Genomic DNA, 25,768 nt, shown 5'->3' with positions numbered 1-25,768 from the left:
TGCTTCAGTTCCAGAAAAGCAGCCTTCCTTATGTGAGAGTTCAGAACCGCTGCTGCCTAGGTCTGAAGAACAATGAGGTCCCACTATTCTGTACCCTTGGACCTGGTCTAATAATATCACTTGCCGGTGTGCACTTCACCCACCAGAAGCCCATCCAGCCATTCACTCAACTAATTATGACAGGCCCATTCTTCTTGCTCAGTCCCCCATTGTCAGGCTGTCGGTTGCTAATGCTGCCACCCCTGCTATACCAGAGATGACAGTTTTGGGGCTTGTGCAGCCTCCATGCTCTGGAAAGAGCATATGCAGATTAGTCTCTAAACAAGTTGGCCTGCAACTGGGGCCCATGTGGTTGGGCTGGAACTTTTTTAAAAGTTGGTGACTTCTGGACCCATGATTATCATGGAGAACCAGCCCACAAGGAATTGAGGGATTTCCCCCCCCCCCCCAACAGTGATGGGTGGTTGTCAGGGAAGGGTCCTCAAATTGTGAAAGCTGCAAGAGTTTGACCTCTCCTCTCACAATTCCCCTAGCTGCTCATGAGGGTGTCCCCAAAGGTCATTCACAATCATCCTCAAAGCCCTGCAATGTGGCTGGGCTCTGGGAACTCTGGGATGCATGCCCAGAAGATCTTGTCACTCATATGGCTGAGGGCAGCACTGGTGTGGGTGTAACAGCAAGCATATTAAACATGTATGGATGCCATGTGCATGTACTGACTTATGGTAGCTACATCCAGTGACATACAATCCATATAACTCTTTAGTGAAATAAGTTCTTACAGGCATAAAACAAATTCAAAGATGACATAAGCAGGTGAAATCCTATTGACTTCAGTGGCATTGTGCTCATTTATAGTAGCAATAGATTTGATTATTATGGCCAAATTTTCAGAAGCGCTCAGCACCCACGATTGAAAATGTAGCCCTAATTGTGAGGGTTGAGCTCTTTTGAATGCGTAGTCTTATAAAAATAGACACATATACCAGATTTACCATGCCAATCAGTTTGTCCTGGTTTTTTTCATTGCTGTGTGTTACCAGGAACAAAGTCAAGTGGAATACATGTGCAACATGATGAACAGTATCTGGAGTGCAAAGAAAAGTCAAATGAGTGTAGACTCTCTCAAAGCTGTTATTTTGCTCAAAGTGAATGCTGTGTTTCACCATAAACTAATTCAGAATACTCAAGTACTGAACAAATATTCTCCACTCCAAGAATTAGGTTTGTGCTACTGTTTAGTCACAAGCTGGCAATAGCAACACCAACACGCATTTGTAAAATGCATTTTTGCCTTTTCTATAACTATTTTGTGATCTTAAAAATGTCATCACAGTGTCCCTGATTTTTGATTTTGAAAATACAATTATGCTAGTCCCATGTCTTCAAAAATATTGTGTCTAGTTAGCTTGAAAAAGTCTCCTCTAGCAGGAGAGCACCCATAAGAAATTCTAGAAGTGTGTTTTCTGAGGGAGGTTAAAAACAAACAAACATATCAAGCTAGTAATGAAAAGCTAGTTATAACTACTGCTAGGTGAATACTGTGAACTTCTGTATGATTAAACCTGCAGATTAGCTGCAATGCTATTCACAACCATGCTCATTCACTTTCTGCAAACATGACTGGATTAAACACAACCAGTCTGTGTCAAAGCTTTGGATGAAAGTAACTAAAATTTTCATACAAAGTAAAAAGTATCACAAACACTCATGGGAATATTTGATAGTGCAGAGGCTTGCTCTGGAAGACTCTGCTTGACCAACTTCAACATGACAATGTTTTAGTAATTTAAAGCCTGTTTTCAAAAAGTTTCAGGCCTCCAATCATGGAGCAGAAACTATAGCATCACGAGGTGAACAATCATAAGGATCCACTAGTTAACATCTGAAATAATAGCCATGATATGACCAACCCATTGGCACTAATGTTAGAATAAATATTTTTCTTATTGTCTTTGAATAATGAACAAATTAGCAAATATCAAAGTTTGTGGGAAACTGGCAAACAGAAAAGGGCTACAGATGTGACAATCAATTCTGTGCTAGAAGTAGTTCACTCAACTCTAGTTATGATCTGAGCTATGGAAAGAAAATGCCGTCACTCAATAATTAATAAAATCTAATTATTATTACACAAGACCCACCTGGATTCCTATGAAATCACTACTAGGTAGTTGGGTCGATCCTATAAATAATGTGCACGTCTGACGTTAGAATCAGGCCCTTTATGTAGTCAGCTGCGCAACCAAGAAAGGCAAAAACAGTCAATGGCGGAAAAGTTAAATTATGTTTATAAATGGGGCATTTAAAAATAATTTTATTTCCCAGAGCAAAGACATGGAAAGGGAAGGGAAGTCCCTGAATTTCTTTGGAAGCTCTAAGGAAACTCTTCTACATTCATTTCTCTTGTTTACTTTCTCTACCCTCTTATCCTTTGACCTACAGCAATACACTTCTGGCCACAGATAATTCTAGATGCCTCATTCTGGCAGAGAATGGAAGGAGGTTGCTGCAGTGCTTTCAAATTTTCCTGGAAGCAAGAATCTTTCCCTTGGACAGATCACAGTGGGTTAAATCATCCATTAGAGATTTACAATATAGTCGAGTGGGAGCATGAAGGGGATAGCAAACTGCTGCACAAATTCATCCTGATATGTCAGGAATACCTGACAAAATGCAAGAATGTCACTGATGAAAGAAATATTTTCTCTATAAGAAGTTTGCTCCAGGTACTGTAACTTAGCATGATCTTACAGATCTACAAAGTAAAGCAAAGCCCTGTGAATTTGAACAGTTAGCACAGAGAAGGACTAATTAAGGCCAGATTCTCTGTCCTGATCTGCCCTGAGCAGGGCCGGCTCTACCATTTTTGCTGCTGCAAGCAAAAAAAGAAAGAAAGAAAGGAAGAAAGAAAGAAAGAAAAAAGCCACCCGGACTGAGCTGCCCCAAGAATGTACGGAATACCGCCCCTTAGCATGTACCTCCCCAGGAACATGCTTCCTCCACTGGTGCTTGGAGCTGGCCCTGTCCCTGAGTAGCACAAAGGGAGAGGAAACTGGCTGTAGCTCCCTTTTTGAGAATACCCTTGACATGGCAGAATCTGCAGCAGATGTCATGCAAAAATCCCAGGGTAGACAAGGCATAATAACGCTCCTTGTGCAGTGTTAGAAGAAAGCAACTCTTTCACTAGTCTCACATGACAGGAAGCACTGCTTCCACTAGGAGCAGAGTAACCTGTCAACTCCCAGGTCTCAAACACCCGCCAGTTTCTGAAGCAGGACACAAACCTCAGATTCCCCACAGTGAATTACTTAGCTCGTCCCACATTTCTCCTTACTCAAATGTTTTGCTAGAGAACCACAGGGAAGATACAGCAAGTCTCAGGAACAGTTGAGACAGAAGGAAGCACAGAAAAAGACTGGTACATTTGGGAGCTATGCTTGGATTTACCCTTGTAGTTCCAAAGGGCTCATCAAAAACTCTTACGCAGGGAGGTCCCATGTGTGTTTAAATGGAAGCTCATATAGCTCTGGAAGCTGAATTCCAGAGTTGGCTGTAGCGTGACTTGACATCTATCTCCAGAATCATGGATTCATTTTACTGCCCTACAGATACAAATCCAAGTTCACGGGATTTAACACACTGTTCTTGATTGCTTGAGCGTGTTTGCCCACATCACAGAGTGATTTGTGGCAGGAGGCTTAGGACTGGAATAGCAGCAGCTGTTGCAGATTAGGACTGAGGAGCACTGGCAGACCTATAGTGGTGGAGTGGCCCCAGCACTGGATTTAGCAGTAGGGCTGTAGGTCAGGAGTGAGGGACTTGACAGAGGTATACAATGTCCAAGGACTGTTAGAGAAGCGGGTGCTGCATGTTTGGACAGAAATGAGTTGGCGGAGCTCTGGCGGGACCCTGGAGTGGAATAGAAGAGGATGCTAAATGTGAAGATTCTGGTGTATGAGCAGAGCCATGCAGCTCAGTTTGCATGGTGCCTATCTGCATTAGCTGGGCCTGTCACCAGTAACAGAATTCTGGAAACAACTCCTTCTGGGTTTGGTTTGGCTTTTTTGGCTCTCTCACTAGATTTTCCTCACCTCCGGTCTTGTATTCCAGCCCTGCTTCTCCATTCCCTTTGGATGTGGTGACAGAACACCTGTAAGCACCAGCGTCGGAGAGCTGCACATCTCTCAGCATCAAGGAGGCATTCCCACCAATCACCTGCTCTGCGAATATTGCTGTCCGGCCCTTGAACACTTCATCCTGGTCCTTTAGATGGTCCTTGCCACCTTTAAACTCATGCACCATCCCAAAGACCCCAGCTTTAGCCCACCGGATCTCTATGTTGCTGAGCTTGACATCAGGTTCGAAAGTGCAGCCCAAGATGCCATCTTCCCCAATGTTCCCAGCGGAGGTTAGTGTGGTGACGCTGATGGAGCGTCTCCCTGCAACGAAAAAGCGCACGTTCAGTGCCAGTGCCATGACAATGTGATGTGTAAAGGACAGCAGCAAGCCAGAACACCCTGGGCATTAACTGGCTCTTGCTGCAATGTGAATGACAAAGGCGGAGGCAGAATGCCTTTAACCGCCTCAGAAGGGCACTAGCAGCTGGCTACTGCAGATCCTGGTGTGGTTAATGCTACTGGAGTCTAGTTCTGGTGTTTCATAAAAAGACTTTTTACAAAGCACTTTGGGGTGTTTATACAATGTACCTTCCCACTCTGAAAAGCAGTTCCTCCCAAAAGAACAAGAGAAAATCGTTTCTATAAAGGTTATAAAAGCATGTTCTCTACTAGCTTGATTCTACTGCTCTACAGGCTCTCTCACCCAAAGTACCCTAGGAAGACAGCAGGAGGTTTTTAATGAGATTATTTCCCATTATGCTCAGAAGCAGGGCTGAATCTCCCTTGCATATTGATGGCCTGGCAGCCCAGTGAATCCCTAACTCAGGGTTTTTCCCTTCTAAGACAGAACTCTCCTATTGTCTTTGGTTCACACCCAAGGCAACCTGGCAGGCAGAGTCATCCTGTATCCAGATGAAAGAAATAAGAAGAGAAGAAGGAGGCTGAATTTTAAAAGGAGGAATATGTTAGCCAATGACTAATGAGGCAAGTACGTAAGGCAACAGACCACAAGCACTGTGTCAGGCAGTTAGGCCCCTCTATCTCCTTTATGATTATTTTTATTTGTACCACATTAGCTTCTAGGGGCCCCAAATGAGATCACATTGTGCTACGTGCTGTTCATACACATAGAAAGAAGTTAAAGAAAGAATTTATAGTGGGAGAGGACAGAGAAGTGGGAAATTTGGAAGAAGGCAGAAGAGAACATAGAATAGGAAGGGAAAAGAAGGGGAAGAGAAGGAAATAGAGAACAGTGATATGGAGAGGAAAATAGACTGAAAAAGATGGAAGAAAAGATGACATATGGAGCAGAAATAAAAGAGAAAAAAATCAACTAAAGGGCATTAAATGGGGAAAGTATAAATGCAAGTGAACAAAGCTAATTTAAAAAGGGTTTATATAATGGATACTATACGCATACCAAATGACACAATCAATAACATTCATAACACTTTTGAAAAAGGGATGAGATCAAATGTGCTGTTGGAGTGGAGACAGACATTTGCTTAGGGCCATCCCGGCTGGCTATCTGGCCTCCCAATTTTAATTGTATTAACTGTAAACACAATTCTTCCTCCTGATTCCCCTTAGTTCTTTCCTATGAGTGTACAGAACTAGACCTCTGAATGGGATACAGACAAGCAACCTGTTCTATCAACAACTGCAAGTAGCATGTTCTATCCTCTACAGCTAGTCAGGAAACCATGTCCCATCCTGGCAGATGATGACCTGGCCTCAGTAATAAATGCCTTTGTCTTCTCCCATCTGGACTATGGCAATGCCATATAGCTTGGCAGGAAGCCCTCAGCTGTCAGGAAAGTTCAATGAGATTAGAATGCAGCAGCATGTTTACTCAGCAACACTGACTACTGTAAGGATCTCAAACCTGCTCTTGCTCTTTATGGTGGCTTCCTACAGAATAGCAAGTCAACTTCAAGGTCTCGGTTCTCAACAGTTTGGTAAAACAATACCTAAAAGATTGCCTAGAGCTCTGCAATGAGGATGCTGGTTGACAGCTCCATTCCTCAGGCACAGTGGAATTGTCCACACAGTGCTAGGGCTCATCTTTGTAAAGCTTTCTCAGAGGCTGATCCAAAACTAGAACAAACTACCCAAGAACAAAGAAGCATCACAAAACTCATCCCCTTTCATTGCCAGGGGCATTGCTTCAGCCTGCTGTCTTGAGTACACATAGCAAAGTGTACACATTATTTGAAACAAAATAAAGCATAAAGCACACAGAGTCTCTGTGGAAAGAGGAAGAGAGAAAGAACAATCACACATGACAGATCACTAGTCATCTCACCGTATGCACTTTTAGATAGTACTACAGTACCGAGGGCTGTACAAAAGGCCGAATAGAATCATAGACAAAATGGATCCTTCTATCCCTCCTCCATCCCACACCACCAGATTTCACTGGTCATGGGGAAGGTGCACTGGACCAGGAGCCAAAACGTCATAAGATTAAGTTTCACTTCATCCACTCACCATGTCTTTCACAATGCACATTATGAGACAAGGCTTCACACCCCACTGAGATATTAGAGCAGAACTAGGAACAGAACCTAGCACTCTAATTTGGTAGCTCTATTTAGCCACACAGCTTCTATGTACTTGGCAATGCTGACTGTATAATGGATTTTCTTTGCATATGTAACCCACTGTTATATGCATCCTGTAGCAGCTGGTCCATAGAGTATAGCAGCCTGTGCCTGCTGCCAGCTAGAAGAGCTGTCCAGTTAGCACAAGTTGCAAATGTGCTCCAGCGTTGAAGTTGTGAGTGCAAATCCTCATAATAATGTGTAAAAGGTGGTCATGATAATTGCTTATAAACAGAATTTGTTTTTTCCTTTTTAAAATCATAGGAACTTATATACAAAACAAACTACGTTAAAAGAATTCTATTAAGATTCCAAAGTGAAACCCTCAGAAGGCAGGAAATGACAGTAATCAAGTGGCCTGTGGAACTTAATTCTTTCCTCTTGTGTATACGCATTATGACAGTCTTTAATTACATGATCACATACTGTTTTTTTCCACAGAGGGGGAAAACTGACACAACAAAGTGACTTGACAGAAAAGGACTTCTGCAGAAAAGGACCTGTGGATAACAGAGGACGAGAAGCTGGATATGAGTCAGCAGTGCACCCTTGTTGCCAAGAAGGCCAACGGCATTTTGGGCTGTATTAGTAGGAGCATTGCCACCAGATCGAGGGAAGTGATTATTCCCTCAATTCAGCACTGCTTCCAGTTTTGGTCCCTCCACTACAGAAGGGATGTGGACAAATTGGAGAGAGTCCAGTGGAGGGCAACAAAAATGATTAGAGGACTGGAGCACATGACTTATGAGGAAAGGGTGAGGGAACTGGTTTTATTTAGTCTGCAGAAGAGAAGAGTGAGGGGGGATTTGAGAGCAGCCTTCAATTACCTGAGGTGGGGTTCCAAAGAGGATGGAGCTAAACTGTTCTCAGGGACGGTAGATAACAGAACAAGCCACAATGGTCTCAAGCTGCAATGGGGGATCTCTAGGTTGGATATTAGGAAAAACTATTTCACTAGGAGGGTGGTGAAGCACTGGAATGGGTTACCTAGGGCTGTGATGGAATCTCCATCCTTAGAGGTTTTTAAGGTCAGGCTTGACAAAGCCCTGGCTGGGATGATTTAGTTGGGAATTGGTCCTGTGTTGAGCAGGGGGTTGGACTAGATGACCTCCTGAGGTCCCTTCCAACCTGGATATTCTATGATTCTATGACAGATACTAAAAAGCGTTCTAGGGTCTGAGCTAGGATTAGAATGCAGGACCCCAGACTCAATTAAAAAAGTTATCATAGACTTACCCCAGTACTAAAATATTCTGAGATTCACAAGAAGCCTAAAATTTTAGTTGAAGCAAACTCACGGGGCGGGGGGGCAGGGGAGACCATCCTTCAGCAAGATAATTGCCCAGTAGCATGTGCTTCCAAAACACCAACTAAGATGTAACAGAACTATGCTCAGATTGAGAAAAAAATGCTGCCAGGACGTAATCCAAGTAATCACATACCTGAAACACCAAAGCCGATGATCAGCACAATCACTGCTACCAGGATTATGATGATGGTGATCATGCTATTAAAAAAAAAATACAAAATTATTTAACAGACTCTCTCCTCTAAATCATAACATTATCACACACTTGGGTATAGTTCTCAGTCTCTGATCAAGGAAGAAAATCAGAGCTGGGATAATGGGGAGCTGCAGGTCTAAAAGTGAGGTGGATTAGCATCGTGGTGACATTTGCAGGACTGGAGTAGCAGTGAGCTGTGCAGGCCAGGAATGCGGTGCACCAGCAGAGCTGGGGGTGGGTGGTCAGGTCAGGACTTTTACAGCGAGAAAGGCTGGCTCATCTCATTCATTAGTATTTCTTCCCTTTGTTGACATATCTATTCTATATAGGTTCTTATACTGGTCTGATCACTGCAGTATCTGAGCATTTTCCCATAGTGCATTAAGCAACATGACTAATATCTGTCACATGTTGTTTGTTCTCTCATCCCCTCCCTGGGGGAAAAGCATGTTCAGTGAAGGGAGTGTCTTGTATTAGCAGGGGTTTCCTGGTTGTTTTTTTGGTTGGTTTTTAATACTCATATTGTTCTATGTTTATGTCAGAGACGGCAAAGACAACGAACTGCACATTGTCCTTGGAGTGGGAGGTGGATGAGGTTTGTGATGGTCCCTGCTTCTTGGGGAAGATCATTCAACTATCTCAGACCAGTGAGATATCCAGTGAGTGGTATCTGCCCTCTCTGACCTGTAAATAGAGCCCTTCCAGCTCTGAGGGGCCCTCTGACACCTTAGCCTGAGTTTTGGGGACTTGATCCTGCAAAATACTCAGCACTCTGTCTTTGGGGCAGTAAATCACGGATGCACATTTAATTGTAAGCATGCCAGGAGCCCTGCTGAAACTAATGGGACTACTCACACACATGTTTTGGTGTGTCAAAACAGAGAGCTCAGCGCCTTGCATTTGTAGTAGAGAAAGGGTCTGGAACACTGGGTCTGGTGCAAGACCTTAGGTATGAACCAGAGTTTGTGAACCAGAGTCAGGCCATGCATTAAAGCAGATGCTTACAAGTTCACCGTCCAGTATGTGAACGTGGCAAAGTTCCTGCTAGCATTGCTAAAACACAGGCGTTAGCAGGCACTAAACATTTACCTAAATACATTCCAGAAGGCTAGTGCAGACGCTCCCCGGGTTAAGCAAGACCCGACTTACGCAAATTCACACTTACAGAAAACATTCCATAAGCCAGAAATAGGATTTTCGAGTTGTGGAAATTTTTGCATAACGTACGGGTATACGTTTCCAACTTACGCAAAATTTGAGTTACGCAAAGCTTTCCGGAACGGAACGATTGCGTAAGTCGGGGGGCCATCTGTACTGATAAACCACCTTATCTTGTACTAGACTGGAGTGTAGCAAAATAATGAATAGGGATGTTTTGTCTGGGATATCAGGAACAAGGTACAAGGGGAGGTAAAAAACAAATGTCATAAAACACGTAGTGTATGTAAGTTGTTTATCCCAGTTGTTTGTCTCAGACTGCTCACAAACAGCCTCCAGCAAGCAAGTCATTCCCAGCTTGGTCTCTGTGTGCTGCAACCAGCCACACAGTGGCTTTTACTAGCCTGGTTATACTGCAGGGTGACCCCCAACTTTCAGTCCCAGATTTCCCCTCAGAGGTGTATGTTCTGTACTGCCCAGCTCTCTGGGGGACAATACAGATTTATATAGGTCTGTTAGTTCATCAATGGAAATAATGTGCACAGATTTAGTCACATCAAATGGAGCTTCCCCAAACACTTCAATGTAAACACATTGGATTAGACAAAACAATAAAACAAGTTTATTAACTACAAAGAGAGAGATTTTAAGTGAACACAAGTAATGAAGCATAAAAGTCAGAAATGGTTACAAGAAAAATAAAAATATGCAACCAGGGGGCTATCTTAAATGATGTTAAATTCAAAGTAGATTTTTTAGAATCATACAAGATTAGGGTTGGAAGAGACCTCAGGAGGTCATCTAGTCCAATCTCCTTCTAAAAGCAGGACCAACCCCAACTAAATAATCCCAGGCAGGGCTTTGTCAAGCCAGGCCTTAAAAACCTCTAAGGATGGAGAGTCCACCATCTCCCTAGGTAACACATTCCAGGGCTTCACCAGCCTACTAGTGAAATAGTTTTTCCTGATATCCAATCTAGACCTCCCCCTCTGAACTTGAGACCATTGTTCCTTGTTCTGTTATCTGCCACCACTGAGAACAGCCGAGCTCCATCCTCTTTGGAACCCCGCTTCAGGTAATTGAAGGCTGCTCTCAAATCCGCCCCTCACTCTTCTCTTCTGCAGACTAAATAAAACCAGTTCTCTCAGCCTCTCCTCATATGTCATGTGCTCCAGCCCCCTAATCAATTTTGTTGCCCTCCACTGGACTCTCTCCAATTTGTCCACATTCCTTCTGTAGTGGAGGGCCCAAAACTGGATGAAATACTCCAGATGTGGCTTCATTAGTGCCGAATGGATGGGAATAATCACTTCCCTTGATTGACTGGCAATGCTCCTACTCATACAGCCCAATATGCTGACTGGTGGGCAGCAGAGGTGACATATAACTGGCTGCCACCTGGCGAACTGCCTGCACTCACCAACTCGCAGCACGCAGCCATGCTGGATGGAAATGGGACAGAGGGCATGATCTTGCTGGCCGAGAACTGGCATGCAGCGGGGGTTGAGCTGACAGACCAGCAGGGGGAGTGGCTGGTCTCATGCACTGCATCTTCCCTCCACCACCAGCCTTACACACTGTGATGGGTTGGGTCACATAGACCCCCTTGGGACTGCCACTTGATGTGGTGAGGCTACCTCTGAGCCCGTTTTCCCTGGTAGCCTGGGACTTCAGAACCCTGCCTTGTTGAGCCAGATATGCCAGTCTGCTCCAACACAGACCCAGGGTCTGAACCACATCCCCCCAAAACTGCAGACTTAACTGAAGATGGCTTAGAAAGTGCTCCTGTCTCTAGCACCCAGATACACAGTTCCCTATGGGATCCAAACCCCAAATAAATCCGTTTTACTCTGTATAAAGCTTATACAGAGTAAACTCATAAATTGCCTGCCCTCTGTAACACTGATAGAGAGATATGCACAGCTGTTTGTTCCCCCAGGAATGACTTACTTACTCTGGGTCAATTAACAAGCAAAAAGTGATTTTATTAAGTATAAAAAGTAGGATTTAAGTGGTTCCAAGTAATAATAGACAGAACAAAGTAAATTACCACACAAAATAAAACAAAAACATGCAAGTCTAAGCCTTATACAGTAGGAAGCTAAATGGAGGTAAATCTCACCCTCAGAGATGTTCCAATAAGCTTCTTTCACAGACTAGTCTCCTTCTAATCTGGGTCCAGCAATCACTCACACTCCCACAGTTACTGTCCTTTGTTCCAGTTTCTTTCAGGCATCTCTTTGGGGTGGAAAGGCTATCTTTTGAGCTAGCTGAAGACAGAATGGAGGGGTTTCCATGGCCTTTTATATTCTCTCTTGTGAGTGGAAACCTCTTTGTTCTCCTGTGCAAAATCACAGCAATAAGATGGAGTCTGTAGCCACTTGGGCAAGTCACATGTCTACGAATGATTCAGCTTTTTGTAGGCCGACGCCAGTCTTTACATGTTAGTTTGAACATTCCCAGGAAAGCTCAGATATGGATTGGCGTCTCCCAAAGTCCATTGTCAGGTAAATGTTTCCTGATTGGGCACTTACTGAGAATAGTCCTTTCTCTAGAAGTTGACCAAATGCTTCACTGAGGCTACTTAGGAGAAAACAAGTACATAACCAATATTCGTAGCTTCAGATACAAAAATGATATACACCTATAGACAGCATAATCATAACCAGCTAACTACAACCTTTCCACAGACGCTCCACTTGGCTTCCTCTGTACAAGAACTGGTGCAATCATAGGACTATGGTTGCAATAATGATCTATACAGTCACAGTTTATGTCAATAATGTCACACCCACCCACCTCCATTGTCGGCCAGTGGATCCCCCACTCACCACTGATGGGTGGGAAACTGATGAGCAGGGACCCGCCAGTACTGATGGTGAGGGAAGGGGGGAGGAGGCAGGAAAGACAGAAAATATGGGACAATTTTCCTGTCTTTAAGAAAAAGTCAGGACACCTGCAGGAGAGCTTAAATATGGGACTGTCCCTTTAAAAACAGGATATCTGGTCAAAATTAAGAAGCATCGCTAGCTGGGATCATGTTGACAGGCAGATTGGGTGGACAGGAACCTCATGCTGTTTCTTTGCTAAAATGTAGATTTTTCTGCCCATGCCCCTTTTCCTCTCAATGAATAGCCATATAGGAGATAATGGCCCATTGACTGTGTTTACACCTGACTGAGACATTAGCTTGCCCCTTGTCTCTGAGGAACTGATTGGCTACTCCACAGTGGAATCTTATAACTTTTCATACAACTTTGCCACACACATTTTACCAGGACAATAATGTCCAGCAAATTATAAATTTTTAAATGATGCCTCACAAGGGATACTTTGCACAAAGATTATTACAGTAGTGTGCAAGGGGTGAATACAGGGGTGCAATCTGTCACAGTGGCCTAGTCTACATCAGAAAAAATTGCCATGATTATCTGTGATGGGTTGGATCACAGAAATCCCCTTGGGACTGCCACCCAATGTGCTTTGACTACCTCTGAGTCTATTTTTCCTGTGCCAGCTTAGGACTTCAGTGCCCTGCCTGGTTTGATCTAGACACGCTTGCCTGCTGCAAACAGAGACCTAGGTCTGAACTACGTCCCACAAGCTGCAGGCTTAACTGAAAACAGCTTAAGAACTGTTCCTGTCTCCAGCACTTAGATGCCCAGTTCCCAACGGGGTCCAAACCCCAAATAAATCCATTTTACCCTGTATAAAGCTTATACAGGGTAAACTCATAAATTGTTTGCCCTCTATAACACTGATAGAGAGATATGCACAGCTGTTTGCGCCCCCCCCCGGTATTAATACATACTCTGGGTTAATTAATAAGTAAAAAGTGATTTTATTAAATACAAAAAGTAGGATTTTAGTGGTTCCAAGTAGTAACAGACAGAACAAAGAGAATTACCAAGCAAAATAAAATAAAACACGCAAGTCTAAACCTAGTACAGTAAGAAAACTGAATACAGATAAAACCTAACCTTCAGATGTTCCAATAAGCTTCTTTCACAGACTGGATGCCTTCCTAGTCTGGGCCAAATCCTTTCCCCTGGTACAGCCCTTGTTCCAGCTTAGGTGGTAGCTAGGGGGTTTCTTCTGATTGCAGCCCCCTTTGTTCTGTTCCACCTGGTTTTATAGCTTTGGCAAAAGGAGGGAATCTTTTGTCTCTCTGGGTCCCCACCCCTCCTAAATGGAAAAGTACCAGGTTTAATATGGATTTCAGTACCAGATGACATGATCACATGTCACTGTAAGACCCCAAGCCTTCATTCCTCCCAGCCTGACTCACAGGAAGGCCTGCCTGCAAACACAGCCATCCAGTCAATTGTCCTGGTTGATGGGAGCCATCAAGATTCCAAACCACCATTAATGGCCCACACTTTGCATAATTACAATAGGCCCTCAAAGTTATATTTCATATTTTTAGTTTTAGATACAAGAATGACACATACATACAAATAGGATGACTACACTCAGTAGATTATACGCTTTGTAATGATACCTTACAAGAGACCTTTTCCATGCAGCGTATTCCAGTTACATTATATTCACACTCATTAGCATATTTTCTTAAAATCATATAGAATGCAACGTCAAATTAACATCTTTTGTTCCTCCTGGACAACTATAATACCTATGCACCTACACTTAAAAGCTTCTTAGTCATTACTCAGTCATGCTACAAGTCATGCTACACAGCCCAGACCTTTCAGGAGGATTGACATTAACTGACATCCAATTATTTATGTGCCATTGTAGCTGAAGGTCACTAACACATAGCCTCGCACCATAGGGGAGTTTAAAGAGTGGAGCTCCCAGACACACTACTCTGGTTGTTGTCTCAGCCAGACACTCAACTGTGAATGGTGGCTGAGAATCCCCTCTTATCCGCCCCCCCACCCCATGTTCCCTTCAGCCATACCCCCCCCAATATACCTCCCTGTGAAATGCCCCTCACATTAACCACCCCTAAAAGTGCATCCCCGCTCTGTCTCCACTAATACCCTTGGCTCCAGCCATGCAGTGCCTCAGCCAACCAACCACAGTTGGTTCATTTGTTGCAAGCTGCTGAGGCGTGTCTGGGGATTGGGATACAACGTGGTGTGGGGCCAGATCTTGGCCAGCTAGTTAAAGCTGCGGTCACTGGCCGACGCAGCTGCCAGAGGAGCTGAGCTAGCAGTGCCTCTCCTGACATGTTCTCCCACACTCCTGCAGGGAGAAGACTCTGTTGCAGCTGAATAGGTCGAGAGATGGGCTAGTGCCAGTGTCCCCTCTAATTTTTTTAAGTCCATGTGCGGAATGAATTTTGTTATGTGCACCAATATGGAGGTGAGGTGTGGGGCTAAGGGGTTCAGAGTGTGGGAGAGGGCTCAGGGCTGGGGCAGAGGATTGGGGTGGGGTGGGATGGATGAGGGCTCGGGGTGGGGTGGGGCCGGGGATGAGGAGTTTGGGTTATGACAGGAGGCTCAGGGCTGGGGCAGAGGGTTGGGGTGTGGGGGTGCAGGCTCTGGGGTGGGGCTGGGGATGAGGGTTTGGAGGTACAGGCTTCCCCGGGGCTGTGGTGGGGATACAAGACTCCCCCCAGCCCTCTCTTGCTGCAGCAGCTTGGGGCAGGGGGAGAGGCACCTCTCCCTGGCTGTGGCAGCTGAGCTGTTCCGGTGGGCCTGGGCCAGACTGAGGGAGGGGCTCCTGCCAGGGGAGGTCTGCACTGGGGCTGGCAGGACGGGTGCCTCTGAGCTCCGGAGTGGGGCTTAATAGGCAGTTGTGTGTCTGTGCGGCCACACAGCTTAGAGGGAACTTAGGCTAGTTCAAACGCCAGGCAAATCCTTAACTGGTTCAGTGGTGGCTAGTGTGGCTCCACAGACCTGTTTGTGTAACAAATGGGACAAACCAGTTAACTGGTGTACTGTGCCTCAGTTCTAGTGTAGACAAGGCGATGGAGATAACGGTCAGGACAGGAATTGCCAGTCTATCACTCAGTGCCACAAAAACTCCATCAGTGTCAGGCCCGCACCTGTGCCTTTCAGAAGTCTGTCACAGAGAGCAGACTGGCTGATGAGGAGGGAGCCTCAAAAAGGTTCAGAGCTGGGGTTACTGTCAGAGAAGTACTCAAATATTTAGATGCTTATTCAGAACACATTTGCATTGTCCATACTTTTTGCTTGCCCTCCTCTCCCTCCAGATGACATTCAGTTTAACCCTCCTACTCCCCACTCCCCTCCCACAGGGCCTGGATCCCAACTGCTTGGTGGCAGGGCTCCTTTGCTCTGCTGTCCTCTGCATTCATTCATTCTTCACTTCAGGGGAGACTGGACACTTACTTCACTGCCTTCACAATCTCTGTACTCCCACTTCCAGGGACACTTCACTCTTGCTGGGGCCTTCAGGGCCTGGCAAATAATGCTCCTGCTCAGTAGGTCTACCTTTGGTGCAGGAGACTGGGCTGTGACATTCCTCCTCTCACCCCAGACTGGTGCATGTTGAATCCCTCTCCAAAGTGCAGTTGCTTGAGTGTCGGTTAAAATCACCCTCCTGCTCAGCTCCTCGTGGCACCAAGCCACATAGAGCCTCCTGCTAGTGAAATCAAAGGCTTCTGACTGCTTCCTGTGGGCCAAAGAGCTCTGACAGACTTCAGTTATTTATCTCAGTGCTATTTGTAGGCTGGTAGCAGGGATTGGCCTGTCAGTAGACTGGGAGTTGGTTTCACCTGTAATTGTTTTCCTGGCAGATGAATAAAACCTATTGAGATACTCCACTGGAATACAGAAAATATAGAAAGAGTTGAAACAGAGTAAAAAAATAATAATAATTGGGGATATACCTATCTCCTAGAACTGGAAGGGACCTTGAAAGGTCATTGAGTCCAGCCCCCTGCCTTCACTAGCAGGACCAAGTACTGATTTTTGCCCCAGATCCCTAAGTGGCCCCCTCAAGGATTGAGCTCGCAACCCTGGGTTTAGCAGGCCAATGCACAAATCACTAAGCTATCCCTCCCCCCCAAAGATGTACAGGCAGCATTCAAAACAGGAACAGATTTTATGCAATCAAATTTCCTGTATCATGTTTTAAGATGATTGTTGTAGAGGTCAGGAAGAATTTCCTTAACTCTCATCCTATCCCTATATGCTTTGCACAGAATAATGAGCCAGGAGTATTATACAGATTTCCACCTTCCTCTGAAGGCCAGACCCTGGCCGTGGCTAGAAACAAAAAGGAAGGACTAGATGGACCAGAGGTTTGATCTGGACTGGTAGCTGTAGACAATCAGTTTAGATGGACCAATGCTCTGACCCAGACCAGTGGCAGGACTTGAGATGCTAGTCTAATGGTTTCATCCAGTATGACAGCAGGAGGATTCAGTAGTCTGATCTGCTAGTCAGGATATCAGACTAGAAGCAGTGGCCTGACCGGAACAGTGGAGTAAATACCATAAATGAAAAGTTCTGTTGAGGTATATTTGTAAGGTTGCAGATGGCAATTCCAAACAAGAAGTACTATCGTTAAAAAGACTCACACATTACAAAATAGGAAATCTTAAAGTAACACTGGATATCTTTCTAACCAAGATATTCTAGTTCAACCACGAGTTACTGAGCTCTATGCAGAAATCACTGGGTGAGATTCTATAGTCTGTGTTGTGCTGGAGGTCTGAATAGATGATCATGTTCCTTCTGGCCTTAAAAATGTAAGAAAAACTATGGAAGTCGTCACTTGGGAAATAGTCACCATTTATTAACAACACAGAAATTTTCAGCAATGGCTACAGGTGCAACAGATCGAAACCTAACTCTACCTCTGTAGTAATGGCAGCCTCCAATCTTATTTTTAGAAGTCTTTCAATATTCTGGGCCTAATCCCATAAATATTTACACAAGTGATTGAGGATGGCAAAACGAAGACTCTATATTATCAAATGTTTTATTTGGGGGTCAAATAGTTTAATAAGCGCTTTTAGAAATTCACAGATTATGGTTGTGGACACCTTAAATTATGAAATTCCATACTACTGGCACAGTGACCATAAAAGTGCCAGCCACCGATTTTTCCTTTGCCATTGTTGTCAGCAGGGCTTTAAGCATTGTATGTAAGCAAAAATCTTAAATTAATAAGATGGTGTCATTCCATATATAATCATAGTACTGGAAGAGACCTCAAGAAGTCATCTTGTCCAGTCTCCTGCACTCATGGCAGGACTAAGTATTCTAGACCATCCCTGACAGGTGTTTGTACAATCTGCTCTTAAAAATCTCCAATGACAAAGATTCCACAACCTCCCTAGGCAATTTATTCCAGTGCTTAATGACCCTAACAGTTAAGAAGTTTTTCCTAATGTCCAACCTAAACCTCCCTTGCTGCAATTTAAGCCCATTGCTTCTTGTCCTATCCTCAGAGGCTAACAAGAACAATTTACATCCCTCCTCCTTGTAACAACCTTTTACAAATTTGAAAACTGTTATCATGACTCCTCTCAGTCTTCTCTTCTCCAGACTAAACAAACCCAATTTTTTCAGTCTTCCCTCATAGGTCATGTTTTCTAGACCTTTAATCATTTTTGTTGCTCTTCTCTGGATTTTCTCCTATTTGTCCACATCTTTCCTGAAATGTGGTGCCCAGAACTGGACACAATACACCAGTTGAGGCCTAATCAGTGCAGAGTAGAGCAGAAGAATGACTTCTCGTGTCTTGCTTACAACACTTGTGCTAATATATCCCAGAATGAAGTTCACTTTTTTAGCAAGTGTTACACTGTTGACTCATATTTAGTGTATGATCCACTATGACCCTTCTTACGCAGTACTCCTTCCTACGCAGTCATTTCCCATTTTGCATGTGTGCAGCTAATTGTTCCTTCCTAAGTGAGTATTTTGCATTCGTCCTTATTGAATTTCATCCTATTTACTTCAGACCATTTCTTCAGTTTGTCCAGATCATTTTGAATTTTAAGCCCATCCTCCAAAGCACTTGCAACCCGTTCCAGCTTAGTATTGTCTGTAAACTTGGTAAGTGTTCTCGCTATGCTGTTATCTAAATTATTGATGAAGATATTGACGAGAACCAGATCCAGAACTGATCCCTGCAGGACCCCTCTCAATATGCCCTTCCAGCATTAATGTGAACCACTGATAACTACTCTCTGGGAATGGTTTTCCAACCAGTTAAGCAACCACCTTACAGTAGCTCCATCTAGGTTGTATCTGCCTTGTTTGTTTGTGAGAAGGTCATGCGAGACAGTATCAAAAGCCTTACTAAAGTCAATAATAGGGCATCTACCGCTTCCCCACTATCCACAAAGCTTGTTACCCTATCAAAGAAAGCTATTAGGTTGGTTTGACATGATTTATTCTTGACAAATTCATGCTGACTGTTACTTATACCTCATTATCTTCTAGGTGTTTGCAAATTGATTGCATTGATAATGCTGATTCCTCCCTCAGTCATGCTATGAAGTGGTTTGAGTGGATAGATTGTCCTCTGGAGCTGCAAAATGTTTATAGTGCCTGTCTATGCTGGAATGGTAGAATCCAGATACTGGGTTTTTTTACTTTGAAACTTAGTCACATCTACATATAAGTAAGAATATATTTTTCCAAGTTCACTGCTGACATTGTCTTTAATATGATAGATTTTCAAGATGAATATCCTAGCAGTAGAAACTTTCAGCTAATAATAGAGCTGGGGTTGTTTTTTCAACCTTTTTTTTTTTAATGAAAGATGAAGATTTGGCAACACCAAAACATTTCAAGAATTCATGTATATTTCTCTGAATTGTTTTGGTCTGAAAAAAATAAACAAATTCCAAAACATTTGAAGCATTTCATTACCATATTTTCTAAATGAAACGTTTCCATTTTTCAATTCAAAATGACTTTTCATTTGGAAATTTCTTTAATTTAATTTTTAAAAATAAAAAAGGATTTTAAAATACTCAAAATCAGAATGAAACATTTCATTTGACCTGAAACCAATTTTGAACATTTCAATTTACTGAAAAATTCATTTTCAATTCAACACAAAACAATACATATAAATTTTTAAGACTTGCCAGCAAACTGAAAAATCCATTATTTGCTCAGCTCTACTAATGAGATAATTGAAAATTATGTTTTGTAACTGAGGATGTTAAATGTTTATCCAACATGGATTACAAATATCACTGAACACAATATGCTGAGTTTTGTACTTAATGTCAGTTATCATGTTACCCTAGTCAATGAGGACTGCAGAAATTGTAGGTTTTTTATTTTTTCCGCAAATAACTGAACTTTTAACATTTGCTAATGTGGTAACATAAGAACCATATTTTACTTATTGAGCACAAGTTCAAATGTTCTAACACATAAACATAGGCGCTGACTTCCCCTCTGCCCAGTGAGTGCTCACCCCTGGCCCTGCCCCTGCCCTGCCCTCGCCCCACACCTATTTCACTCCTTCCCCAAAGTCCCCGCCTCACCCCGCCTTTTCCCACCCCAGCCCCCCTTCTTCCCCCAAGTCCCAGCCCTGAGTCTTCTCCGCCTCCTCCCCCTCCCCCCTGGAAAGTCATAAGCACCGCCAAACAGCTGTTATTTGTTGAGGGAGGGAGGGGGAGGAGCAGCATGCTGTGGAAGGAGAAGGAGGCAAGGAGGGGGGAGCTTGGGTGCTGATGGGTGCAGAGCACCCACTAATTTTTCCCCATGGGTGCTTCAGACCTGGAGCACCCATGAAGTCGGTGCCTATGCATGTAAATCTAAATGTTTTTTTCTCAAAACATAAGAATTAACAGTGGCTCTTAATAGTCTAAGTAATACATTGAGGTCTTGTTTGGGAAATCACTGTTTTTTTAATTTCTTTTAGCAAAAATTCCCCTCAAATTTGTTTTTTAGACACGGAAAGTTGGACAATTGAAATGTTTATAGTTAATATGCTGTTAGAGATCATAAGCTCAACCGCTGCCAATGTCCACAGACTGTCACTCAGTGCCCCTTTCTACAGTTAGTTTTTAAAAATTGTTATTACTATTCTAGTAAGGCCTAGGAGCCCTACTCATGGACCAAAACCCCACTGTGCTAAGTGCTTTGCAAACACAGAATAAAACAGTCCCTTCCCCAAAGATCGTTCAAGCTAAGTGATACTTCAATCTAAGTCAAGAAAATCAAGTTAGATTGTGAGTTTAGATAGAATTTAGAGAACTTTTCCTCTCCCCACCAGGGTTTGGCTTGGTGCTGAGGTCATGCCCAGTCCAGAGTGCCAGAAAGGATACTCACAATATGAATCATGTTCCTTGATCTTTCCAGAGCCTAATACCTCATAAAGTGATAGGCCTCTTCTCTCCAGGGGTGTCCCACTCTCCAGCCCACTGCACAGCTGAGCCCATCAGGACATAGTGCTCTGGCTCTGGGCCCACCTCACTGGAGATGTCTTGAAGACAGAGGCTGAAACTTCAGGGGCCAGGGTTCCACACAAGGCCCTTAAGGGGCATCCAGGGTACCAAAGCCAACAGCCACCCAGTGGGGCAAATTATTGGCTCCTGCTCCAACATCTGAATCAGACTCTACATGGAGTCTGAGCATGGGGTCATCTAGGTCCATGAAGTCCCCAGTGGGGGCATAGAAGATCAGGAAGCCCCAGGGACCACATTCACCAGTGATCCCTGCCAAGACTCTTCCAGTACTCAGATTTGGCACTCATGTTCGGGACCTCATCCCATCAGCCCCAAACAGCTTCCAGACTACTCCTGTGGTGTCAAGCTTCCTGCTCCCCCAGGAAGGATCAATGTCTCCTCCAATAGCGAAGCCCAACACTGGTAACTTGGCACTATCACTATCCTCACCCAGCTGCTCCTGCCACTCAAAAGAAAAAGCAGTGCCGGCACTGTTCTAGGGGTGATGCACCAGAACTGACCTCTCCAGCCTGCAGGGGTCCCCAGTACAACCTGCAGCACACACTTCCCCCATTTTGCATCCCACTGATTCCCTCCACATTGACACTCTGTGCCAATCTGCCCTTTGAGATGGAAGCCTCCTCTAGCCCAGAACCATCACCATGACCTCTGGAATGGGTATCTTTGTTCTGGGGCTGGCAGGAGTCACCCTCACTTACATGTGAAGTGGGCTTTGAGGGTCCTTGGCACAGGGAAAATGCTGCCTGCTACTGTTCCTTGGGGTAGTTGCACCTCTGTCTCCACAAATGAGAAGGTTTTGTGCAAGAGCTCCTCTAACTACTTTTGTAGCCCTGTATAAAGGCCATGAACAGAGGGACTATCTTTCCACCTGTAACACAAACACCTCGCCCTATGGCTTTGGAAGTTGTCCCCTCATCTCCTCCATCTCTCCAGGTAGTCCAGCCTCAACTACCAGTACCTGAGGAGCAGGCTCCATCATCTCCTCCTACCCCACAGTGAGATAACTTTGAGATCATCAGATTGAGCATGAGGACAGGTCCCTGAGAGAGATGTAACTCTCCAGGCAAAAACATTGGCTCTGTAACTAGGTGCCATCCCTAGGTGCCCCCTCATAGCCATAATCCAGTCACAGCCAAATTCTGGAAAGAACATTCCCCATCTCCTGGGGTCTAATTTATTCAGCTTCCTTCAGCTCCCATCAAAGTTCCTTTCTGGTCACTCCTCAGGGTTTGGGTCTCATAATTCTCTCTTTCTCAGGACTTTGGCTTTAAGTTCTATCCTTCCCAGCCAATAGTCTAGGGTCTCATGGTTCTCTTTCCTGGGACCATAGCTTTAAGTCCTGGCCTCCATGGCCTGTAACTTCCCACTTAAGTTTATGGGTTACACAGCCCTCCTTCCAGGGGCTACTAACCAGCCAACCTCTTCCCTCCCCCATCCCCCATCAGTTCCTCCAGCAGCTGGCTTCAGCAGTTCCTCTTTGAAGAACTCTCTACTCTCCCTCAATCCTCTCCCTTATATTTCTAGGCTTAGCCTGAGTTAGTCACATAACCACATTCATTTTCCTTCCTGGGGAGGTCAGTTAAGATTGTCACAGCTGCACTACCCTCCCCCTCATCTTCCCTTAAGGGGCCAGACACTCTGTGACAGACTCCTCTGTGGTGTTACCACGTGATGAATACAAACAAATCCAGGAGCTCCTGGCCAGGGTGGCACACAGGCTACACCTGGAAACCGCCACCTTGGCTGGCAAGGCCACTGGGTCTCTCTTCAATTATCCTCCCCATCAGTCAGGCCCCAGTAAATGACTCCCGGCTAATGCCTGCTACCTCTCCAGCTGTGCCCAAAATAGGAGATAGGAGATCAGGGTGGGGTAAAAATTCAATTACTTTTAAAAAAATAAAATAAAACAGATTTGTTGTTATTTAAATTATAATATGTTTTTCTTATTAAAAATAAATCTGCTTTAAGTGAAATCTGAATTTTATAAAAAATATGTTAAGGCCCATGTTTATTATAATCTTGTAAAGCATTTAGATAAAAAAAAAGTGCTGAATCCATGAGCCTCTATTAAACACTTGGAGTTAAAGGCTGCTTTTCTATATAGAGAAAGAACCAGGGGAAAAACATCCAACTTTTGAGGTCCAGCTTTATAAATATGGCACAATAGGTTGTGTGCTGTATTAACAGCTTGCTTCTGTGGGGAAACCAGGGGCTGTGCTACTGAGTTCAAGAGACTGTCAAAGTCATTACAGACATTGGGACCCTGGCCTCTGACTCCAGGAGACACCATCATGTATCATCAGGCCCAGCCACTGAGCTGACCTGAGTGGTCTCACATTCGTATGTGAGAGCCTCTCTCTACTTGAGTTCTGATTGGCACAGTTCTCAAATTATGAATATTTATGACTCCACCCACCATGGAAATTTACTCTCCAGCTCATGGAAAAACACTGATTTGCCCAGTAACTATCAGCCCTTGCCTCTGGATAGTTCTGGTTATTTCATGTAAATGGCTTTGCTTTGTCTCCTTGTGTGTGTACACAGAAACCCAGTAATTTCTCAACTGCTCCCTCTCTGTTGCTAAACAATTCAAATACTGCAGTGCAAAAAGCATGTGGTTTACAGGAGTAGAAATCTTGGATTATTGTTAGTTGTTTTGTTTTTCTGGGGGTGAGGGTGGGGCAGGGAAGTTAGGTAATAAGTGAGAAAGAGCAGAGCGTGCAGCAAGAAAGAAGCAACACTGATGTCAAAGCAGGACACTGAGAAGAGACAACATTCTTCAGAGTGCAGCCCCTAGTGTTGATTTCAACACATGGGGACTGTAGGAAGAAAAACCTGCCCTGGCTGCAGGTCGTAAAAAAGAAAGATGTTATTTGGGAATATTTTCAGAAAACGCCTGTAGCTCTGGGTAATAAAAGGAATATGTGGCAAATGTAAACAGTGCAACAGAGAGATGCAAGCTTGGGTTATTAGAATGAAACAACATTATGAAAAATGGTCTTCAGAAGGCAATGAGTGTGACGACGATGATGATGATGATGATGTGGACATGTCTGAAATATCTGGACCAATAGGTTAGTAAACTTATTTTTGCATCATTCTTGTGGCCTGCTAGCCATGTCTTACATGACCGTAAGTGATGACTTACACTGTTCTCAAAAATTTGCACTTTGAGTGGATTGATTACTTATGAATTTCAAAATGTTTGTGTTCAAAATATAATTAGGATGTTTGTTGTGGGAGTATTTATCAGCTACAGTTTTACTGTCACTGCTGGACTTCTGAAATGTTTTTTTTAAATGAGTGTGACTTTTTTGTTTTTACCATTTTATTTCAGGGTCCAGCTTTGACATCATCTACATGTCCACAGTTTCAGAGTCATCTGCTGGTACCACCACCAGTGCTGCAACTAAACATATATCAGATAGTCTTTTTTATACAGGTTATTTACTTTCTTCATTATCCAATAAAACCACGGATGAGTTTGCAATCAGGACCAGAAAAACGCCATAGATGCAAAGATTGATTGGTTCATTTATGCAACGCATCTCTCTTTTGTCTTGTTCAGAACAAACATTTAATTGACTTGGTTCAGTCATTATGACCAGGCTATCCCCCACCCCACAGTGCAGATATTGCTGGAAGGTTACTGAATACACTGTATGAGAAGGAAATTGAACAGTGTGCAAAAAACAGGGAAATTCATTAATCTGAGTCTTGATGGGTGGAGCAATGTACACAATGCATTAGTAATATGTGCTTGTGCGACAACTGATGTATTAGGAAATGCCCATATAGCAGAATAGAGAAGTAGCAGTAAAAGCTGTAACAAACTGAACAAAAATTCAAGTGTCAAGTGCGTAGCTTTATCACAGATAATGCTGCAAGTGAGCAAAGGTTAGAAATCTGACAAAGATAATGAAGAGAATCTGAGATGTATAACATACGAGTGCAGTGCTCATTTGATGCATTATTTAGCCAAAGGCTTCAGTACAACTCCAGAAAAAAAGGAAAATGCTGAAATTGAAAAATACTTCTACAACAATCACGTTGCTTCAGCTTCACCGAAGAGAGCAGAAAGATCCCAACTAATTCTCCTGAAAGATGTACGATGAAATTCAGTAGCTCACTGTTTTGAGCTATTTATTAAGAACTGGCCTATTCTGACGACAATTTGTGAAGAAAATTGTAACAAAATAGATGGAACTATCATAGCTAAAGTAGTCAACATTGGATAGAGAGAAATGTAGGAGATCGGTTTCAGTATATTGAGACTATTTCCATAACCTTGGACAAACTGCAGGAAGATTGCTGCTGTAGTGCTGATGCTGGGGAACTTTGAAGAGAACTTCTAGAGTCACCGAAGAAAGAAATATCCAACAACAAAGTTAAATTGCAGGCAGTAAAGAAGTGGATGGATCAAGCACTTACTCCACCTCATTTTCTTTCCTATATTCTTAACCCAAAGTACCAGAGTACATGCCTAACTGCTGAAGAAGAAGATGCTGCTGTGACATGGACATCTAATAATCACCCATCAATCATGCCAGCCATAAGTTTCAGGGCTGGAGGTGAACCATTCAAGCAGTACATGCTTGCTGATGATATTGCAAAAAGTCACAACGCTGTGACTGAACTGGTGGAAGTCACTAGCTAAGCACCTGGAACCAGAGCTTGTTGAAATGCTAACTCAGCTTTTGACAGAAGTAGCATCTTCCAAAGGCCCAGAAAACAATATTTTCTTCTTTGGACTTTGTTCATTCAAAGTTGAGATATTGATTGCAGTTGATAAAGCAGGAACATTTGTCTTTCTCTTCTAGTCTGAATAAAAATGAGGGGCAAGGGGAGATCCACTAGTTTTAAAAGAGTAAAGGATCGCCTAAGTAACTTAAGAGACTATTGTTTCATATTCAAGAGACTTAGGTGAGTAGGAACTTAAGCTCCAGTCACTTTTATTTTGGCGCATTTGAAAATTTTCCCAGGTTGACCTGAAATAATCAGTTA

At 43.6% G+C, this 25,768-nt stretch overlaps 1 protein-coding gene across 2 annotated transcripts in view; it reads right to left on the bottom strand.

Moving 5' to 3' along the window:
- The window catches only part of VTCN1 (V-set domain containing T cell activation inhibitor 1), a 39,837-nt gene that overhangs the window by 4,036 nt on the left and 10,033 nt on the right, over positions 1 to 25,768 (bottom strand). For both annotated transcript variants that reach the window (XM_032773600.1, XM_032773599.1), the window contains exons 2-3: positions 8,167 to 8,231; positions 4,095 to 4,442 (exon numbers count right to left, since the gene is read on the bottom strand). In XM_032773600.1, coding sequence (XP_032629491.1) covers positions 4,095 to 4,442; positions 8,167 to 8,231 — 413 coding nt within the window. The remainder of the gene's footprint in view (positions 1 to 4,094; positions 4,443 to 8,166; positions 8,232 to 25,768) is intronic.

This window comes from Chelonoidis abingdonii, chromosome 1, assembly GCF_003597395.2.
Source record: "Chelonoidis abingdonii isolate Lonesome George chromosome 1, CheloAbing_2.0, whole genome shotgun sequence".
NCBI lineage: Eukaryota > Metazoa > Chordata > Testudines > Testudinidae > Chelonoidis > Chelonoidis abingdonii.
The sequence above is the reverse complement of the archived record's forward strand: the minus strand, read 5'-3'. Positions and strand labels throughout refer to the sequence as shown.